The sequence below is a fragment of the Nuphar pumila genome, chromosome 15, assembly GCF_984573655.1.
Source record: "Nuphar pumila chromosome 15, dmNupPumi1.hap1.1, whole genome shotgun sequence".
Lineage (NCBI taxonomy): Eukaryota > Viridiplantae > Streptophyta > Magnoliopsida > Nymphaeales > Nymphaeaceae > Nuphar > Nuphar pumila.
This window is the reverse complement of record NC_143263.1, coordinates 81,010,100-81,018,142: the sequence shown is the minus strand read 5'-3', so window position 1 is coordinate 81,018,142 and position 8,043 is coordinate 81,010,100. Positions and strand designations below refer to the sequence as shown.

The following is an 8,043-nucleotide window of genomic DNA, read 5'->3' as shown; positions in this document are numbered from 1 at the left end:
TAAATAAAAATTTTGAGCTCTTAGTGTGGTGGATCCTTACTCAATGAAAGAGGAAAGATGCATAACCTTGCATAACAGACCCCACAACTAACAAATTTATATATGATTTTCAGACCATTTTTTCTAAAAAAATTCTTGTGAGAAACCTTTTTTTTTTTTTTAAATTGAGATCCAGTTCCGCACACAAAGAGAGAGAAAAAGGCCAAAGAGAACTCTCTCATGGCAGAGTGCATCCACCGACATTCCTCCCGCCCATCATCTCGAGGGGCAATTCCCGATCTGAAAAGTGACACACCTTACACCAACGAAGAGAGGGTTGTGTATGTTCACCCCCGATGATTCACTGAATCCCACGTCTGTGTTCGGGGCTTTGAATGAGCACCACGTATACAAGCACATAGGGCTCGTATTCCCGTGTATGTTGACATAACTTTGCATCGGACTCTGGTGTTGTTGCAAAGACTTAAGTACCCTTTATTGCTATTCTTCTCATAAAGTGATGGTTTGAGAAAATAGATCTATATCTGAAGATCATACATTTTCACTTTCTGCTTTTTGTTTTTGAACATTCAGGTGTAGCAAGAGGATGCGGGTGGCAGCACCTTGGGGCCTATGTCAGCCTTGGGGCATTTTATCTGGTTGGTATTCCAATTGCAGCTGTCTTAGCATTTTAATTTCATTTGGGTGCCAGGGGACTCAGGATTGACATACTTTGTGGCTCTACATTGCAAAGAATTCTGCTGTCCTTCATCACATGGTTTACGGATTGGCAAGATGAATTACATAACTGCTGGTCTTCTTTTTTTTTTCTTGAAGAATGCACCTGTGTTAAAATTTGTGAGGATTAGAAAAAATGGCCATTTCTTATAAAGTCTTGGTAACTTAACCGTCCATGATGTTGTTGGCTGTCAAACTTGGAATGATAATCTGAAGGATTTTGCAGGTGAACAGGGTGAGCGAAAGAGTATTTGAGAAAGCCTATATAGCCAGTGATGCTTAAATTTAAAATTCGATTAGATCATCAATTCGGTTCTTTGTAGATTGAGATGCTGAGATGGTTGCTCGCTCTCTCATTTAAAGTTTGACTCGATCATCAATTTTGTTCCTTGTAGATTGAGATGCTGAGGTGTTCCACTTTTTATTTCCCCTCAAATTCAAAAGACTCATAATGTCCAAAAAAGTAATCATGAATTTAAAAAAATGCTATTATTTTTAAAGGTATTTTAATTATTTTAATAAGTTGAATGTAGCTAATGTTAAATAAACCTATATATATGTATATATATAATGGAACTTTGATCTGTTATACACCGGCACTTCCACCAGATGATTAAGATAATTTCTTCCAACAAAAAAACAACTATTCCACGAAAACAAGGAATTATGATAAGGAGAAGCCTTCTCACTCATTAAACACCCCCTCATTATTCATTCCTTAACATTGTTTTACATGCATATAATTTTGCAGAAGCAAATCATAGTAGAATATAACATTCCAATGACAGCTGAACTTATCAGATTGATAACTCAATTCGTGAAATCAGAATCCCATCTGTGTCCGCATACATCCACTCGCCATCAGAAATCCTGGTCCCCGCAATATTTATAGGCACATGCTTCTCACCAATCCCTTTCTTGGTGGCTTTCATTGGATGAGAAGCCAGAGCTCTCACACCAATGTCGCACCCATTGATTTCATCTACATCCCTAATGCAGCCATTCACAACAATACCAGCCCAGCCATTGTTCTGGGCTTGCACAACTGGGTTGCCCCCTAGGATTGCACATCTAATACTCCCACCACCATCGACGACCAAAACCCGGCCATTGCCTTTCTCTTCGAGGAACTCCCGGACCAGCACATTGTCCTCGAAAACTTTGAGTGTCACCACAGGGCCAGAAAATACCTGACGCCTGCCATATATTTGGAAAATTGGCTGAAGTGCACGCAGCTCACCGCTCACAATCAGCTGTGGGTTTGTATCACAAAGTTCAGCTGTTGTTAATGCAGCCATCAGAACACCTAGGGACCTATTCAATTAGATTGTTAATGTCCAGCACACAGCTTGATCAAGAAAGGAGTAGAAAATATTCTAAAGACATGCAATTATCAAAAAATTGAAAACTAGAAGTATACATTAAGATAATGATTTTCTATTAGGTTCTCTTATCATATTAAAACAGGAAATCAGAGAATTGGATTTTATGTAGTCAAGAACAGGAACCTAAAATCGATGCATATGATAGGAACCTCAACCTCACCATGGACAAGCTCCGTGAACATATCACAGATTAAGATTATGAGATTTACAGGAATTTCCAACCCCAAGATTAGATCACCTCATCAAGAATTGATGAAGACACCATCAATGTCAGAATTTGTCCAGCAAGCTTGACCATGATTATATGCAAATACCCACAAGGAGAAATGCAGGTGGCATGCTTATGATAGGACCCAAGTAGTTCTATATCAGGTTCTTCAATTTAACTTCTGCACCATTCATGCGCAACCTGTAACTAGCATTGAGTACAAACAAGGGAAACCAATGCCCATGAACTGAATAATCAGTTTCTTATTCTTAAATTATCATGTAATGATTTTTTGCAAATACCAGCTAATGCTTGATGTGAACAGTAATGTAACGCTAGTTCAGTTCTCCAGTAGATTCAAGTTATCAATGGTACTAAAGCTCGTGCCATGATCCAAAAAAGAAAAGGAAAAAGAAAAATATGAAATTAAACACATAGTAAACTGTTATTTTTGCACTCTGAGAAACTAATTGATCAAATTGCTATTCTTGAAACTAAACAATACCAAGGCTTGTAAACATGCATAGAGAATAAAACAATATGCACAACCACAGATACTCAAACGTTATGAAGCACAGGGGTCATGTAAAAAGAGTCCTAACCAAACGTTACAAACTCCCTTACTGGATGGGTATCCTCAATGGAATTTGCAAAGGGCATCCGAACATGTGCAGAAATATTATCAATTGTTTATGCGAAGAGTGATCTTAAATTGACATATATGCAAACGTTATGAAGTCTAAATATTATGTAAGAAAACACCTATCAAGGTTTGTGTCATTCACCCAAACACTCTGAAGTTTAAGGGACATGCATGAAGACACCTATTAATCTTATGATCAATTGATTCTTTGTCATCTGCCAGTGACCTGCCGACTTATTCAAGAGTTACCTTATGTCAAGTATATAGTCCTTTGGACACCGAGTGCAAACCATGGTTGGCATTTTCGGGACTCGGTCTCGGATAGGCCATGCTTGACTCGGCGACTCGGACGAGTCATGGTTTTTTATTAATTTACTAAAAGTAAAATACCAAACATATCTTTTATAGATATAAAACCTTTGTTCCAAGAGTATATTCATTTGAAATATAGATTTATCATATGTATGTTTTCAACTATAAATATACCTAAATATAAAATTTAAATTATATAAATAAATATTTATTTATGACTAATACATGCAATTTCAAAATTTTGAATATTATCACTTGTAGAAAAGGGAAGAATAAAAAAAACTTATTTTCATAGGTAATAGATATGATAATGAAAAGGAGTATAATATTATAAGTCGAGGCTTGTGATTGGAAAATTGGGCACTGAGTCATTAAATAAATAATTAAATAAAACATGTTTAATTTGGGTGCAGTAGATGGTGGGTAAACTTGTACAAAAGCAATAGAATTAATGAAACTTAATTAGAAAGTAAAACCTTACCTAAAAATGTAAACTACATCCAGCAATAGTCGTTAAGAAAAGCATGTATTGGATGTAGCGGACGGTGCCTAGATTTCTTAAAAGGAAATGACTTAATTAATATTAATTAGAAAGTAAATCTATTTAAAAAATAGGAACGGCATGCAACCAAATAAGTAAAGACATTAAATAAGAATCTTTAATTGGGTGTAAAGGACGGTGCCTAAATTTATTAAAAAGAATACATTTAATGAAACTCATTATTAACAAAAAAAGAGCAAAGGAGACTCGAATGACTCGGTCCAGTTTCATATAAAACTCGGCTGACTCGAGTTTGGTCATAACCGAGTTATATTGGTTTATTAACTAGGTTGGAACCCGATACGAGACAACTCAGCCGAGTCACGAGTTGACTCGCCGAGTTTTCCAACCATGGACTGCAAACCTTACCATCTTGGTAACCTGCATGTCCGGACATGTTATGAATTCAAATAGGTTTCACAATGTTTGGGTTGGATTCTACAGAAGCTGCCCATGGTTTTATGAAGTAAATGTTAAAACCAAACGATTATAAATACTTGCTCAGGTGGTGTCTACATTGTCTTTTTTCAAAGGATTCTGAATGTCACGGGCATAGAGTTGTTTGCAAGCCCACGATGCACCAGACTGGGCCGGGAGACTGAAATACTCCATTATTCCAGCTATATCACACGGATACTCCATTTTGGCCCCCATATCGTGTCCCCTTATATACTAGTCATGCCGAAAACTTCAGGAGAATGTTAGTATCCATGTCACAGTCTTCTAGTGTCCATCAGGTATAACATCTTGAATTCATGGTCACAGAGTGATCAGTACTGATAGTTGACTATCTCATCGTTTTTTGGTGCATGCCTATTAATATAACCTTTAATATGACATCATTGACCATTAAATAGTCCAAGAAAAAAAATCAATGCTATCGGGGTGCTGCATCAATGACATTGTATTTAGCTACAATAGAAAGTTTACAATATCATGGTCACTTGTATCGTTAAAGGTAATTTCTAAAAGAGGGTTTCTCTCCGAGATATTTTCAAAAAGTGATTTTTCTCAGAAAAATCTCAGGAAAATATTAGAAGATATGAATAATAAAACAGATAAGAAATAATAGGTTTTATAGTACTTTTCTTGCAAAATTATAAAGAAATAATTGAAAATGTTTTAAAATATAAAAGAAACAAAAAAGATAATAAAATAAATAAAAAAAGATGTTTTCCAAAAATCTCAATAAAATATCGGCTGACCTTGATATACTGATAATATCACGATATTTTCAAAATACCAGTGACATCAGTGACTATGTTCAACATCACTCCAAATTACTATAATGCATGTCACAATCTACAACAGCATGCCCATGATTCTCATCACAAGTAGGTAGAGACAACTATATAAGTAGTGCACTTTTTTTGTCTTCAATACACAAGCAACAATAGTCACAGAAATGGGATGCTTTTTTCCCCCTTTTGTAATAATACACTATTGAGATACTCTCCTAGAGTATACAAGAATAAGAAAACTCTGAAAATTTCTCAGCTTGAATAATTAAAAACCAAAGAAAATAAGTAAACAATTCATGTGTATCTAGTTGCAGTCAAATGATCTGCATTGCCATGGCATAAACAAATGGAATGCTAGAAGCACCACTGTAGAGATACATACATCAAACTCCAATAATTTGTGATTCTATGCATGAGTTAAGTTCATCTCTATCTACATATAGGAAATGGACCCAATAGCTCAACAAAATCTGGTGACCAAGCATACTAATCTTGTTGAGATGCAGGAATAGATCAAGAAATATCAACAATTACGTATGATGGAATTATGAGTTTTTCTTACTAGTAAACTCCTGCTTACTTGCAAGATTTTCATTTCTAAAGCTACCATAACACTTTCAGTTGACATATCGTGCACATTTTAGAACCAAATACCATACTTTTGAAGAACTCAATTTTAGGTTCAGGAGCTACTATTTGGTCCAGGTATGTCTAAGAATCCGAGAATATTAGAACAGTTTCAGCCTAAAAATGGTTGATGGATGTAACATGGGTAATGATTAGGATAATCTCAATGCAGTTACTCAATCTGGTTATTAGATCACTTAATTTACTACTTTTCCCTTCCACAATTTTCCATCAGAAAAAAGCCTACACTTCCATGATGAACTTTAGAAGGAGATTTTTTCAAAACACCAGACTTGACTATGATCTTCGCATAAGAAGATAGCAATATATTGCATGCAAATACACGATGAATTCAGTACCTGTATTTGTTGTCATTTATGTAAAATGTTCAAGCCATCTTCCATTGGATAGTGACCGAATGGAAATTATTAATCACCAAATTTTATTGTTCCTATAAGCACAATTTTCTTTCTCTCCACTAAATGTCAACTTTCCTGGAGGTTTGCAACGATTTGACCATGCACTTGAGAGCAGTCCCTTCCATTAGCACCAAAGAATTAAATATTTTGCACATTACTTGAAATTATTATACTTTGAAACCCTATAAAATGGGACAGAGCACCTTAGAATATGAACCCTAACACCTAAAACCCCAGCACAATCAAAATGTGTAAACGGGCGTCTCTGGTTCTACCATGTGACAGCACCATTTTAGGATCATTTTCATCCGAAATAGAACTTTCCTGCTGGAAGAGAAAGAAAGAGGTGGATCATGGTTCTGGCATGAGACAGAACCCTTTCGCTGGAAAATGGGGCTTGCCGGCTGGAAAAGAGAGAACAAGAACAGGATCATAGTTCCGCTATGGGACAAACAAAGCAATCCTTTTTCTGGAAAACAGAATCTGCCACACACACACACATATAGAGGGGTTACCCTGTGCATCGTTGTTGGAAACCGTTGTTGGCAGTCGGAGGATGTCAATGTCAGCAAGATAATCTGCTGACTGATCAGCCAACATCATAGGAAGACGCTGTAACCTTGTGCAGGAACTACATTCCCCAGGTTTCAATATTCTCAGTCAATTCATGAATTCAAGCTTTCAAAGATTACCAAATTCAAGCCAAACCTTCCCATTTTTCTCTGAGTTTGCTTTCTCAGAAATCTTTACTTTCCAAGCTTAACCTCAAACCGGCCACTCAACAATCCCAGAAGCATATCACCATCTCATCACCCTAAAACCTCACAAAACCCTAAATTTCGCTCCCTAAACCACTAAGTGATCATAATCAACTACACCAAGATTCACTAAGCCAACACTATAAAATCCTATAATCAATCAGTATGCACATCTCTCAACCAACTATGAACCCCACCAAATATTATAAAATAAAAAATGCTAAAAAAATAGGACCATTCATATATAGTAAAACTAAGCATCGTCTGCTTACCACTAATCTCTACGCTCCAAATCAAGCTCAATCCTTCCAACCATCCCTTTGAAATACATATCCCAACGAAAATTCAGGGTCGATCTCGAAATGAACGAAAACAAGAGAGTAACAACCAAACAATTTACTTACCAGATCCATTAGGGCAAGAAGAAGAACCAACTCATCAAATTATCATAACAAAATTCCAACCATAAAAAAAAAAAAGAGAAGAAAAAAACAAAGATATCGGTGATACCCTAAAAAAAAGTATAATCTGTTATAAAAATAGGAGCAAATTAGAGGTGAAAGAAACACTAACTCCACCATGGTGGAACAATCAGAAACGGACATGTCAATAACCAAAATTTCGAAAAAAATCCTCGAAATTACGAAATTAAACACGCAATAAAGCAACAGAGGGAGAAGTTTGGAAGAGAGAAGATCTCGATCCTACCTCCTCGTACGTGGAGTCCAAAACCCTAATCAGATAAAGAGTTGGTGCCTGCGGGAGTCGAGTAATATTTGCACCCCACCGCGTACGGACTGAAGGTGGGTCCCAAGGGAAGATGCTGGGGCCTCCGACATCTGAACCAGATGGGTATGCACCGTTGGATCTTTGAGGTGGACGGTTTCAAACACTAAATTGAAATACAAGGGCTGCGCCCAATGACCCCTAATGAAACCCTAATTTGTCAAAGAAACCAACCAAATTAGATCACAAATCTCCCTATCCAAGACCACGAAAATGAAGAGGCTCGAACAAGTACACCATGTCGTGTCTAGTGTTGACAAACTAGTCGAACAAGTCGAGCTTGGGCTGTTCGGGCTCAGCTCATTAAGGGTACACTCCAACTCGAGATTGGCTCGTGAGCTCATCACGAGCTAGCTCATTTAAAAAAAAAGTTATTTTTAAAAATAGCTTAAGTTTGATAATATAT

At 36.6% G+C, this 8,043-nt stretch overlaps 1 protein-coding gene across 1 annotated transcript; it reads right to left on the bottom strand.

Moving 5' to 3' along the window:
- Positions 1 to 1,402: 1,402 nt before the first annotated feature.
- LOC149815745 (putative 4-hydroxy-4-methyl-2-oxoglutarate aldolase 2) lies at positions 1,403 to 7,699 on the bottom strand. Its single transcript, XM_089988390.1, has 2 exons — positions 7,560 to 7,699; positions 1,403 to 2,031 (listed from the first exon to the last, which is right to left on the bottom strand). Exon 2 carries the CDS (start codon positions 2,013 to 2,015, stop codon positions 1,515 to 1,517), a length of 501 nt encoding a protein of 166 aa, XP_089844516.1. The 5' UTR covers positions 2,016 to 2,031; positions 7,560 to 7,699; the 3' UTR covers positions 1,403 to 1,514.
- Between the last annotated feature and the right edge of the window lie 344 nt (positions 7,700 to 8,043).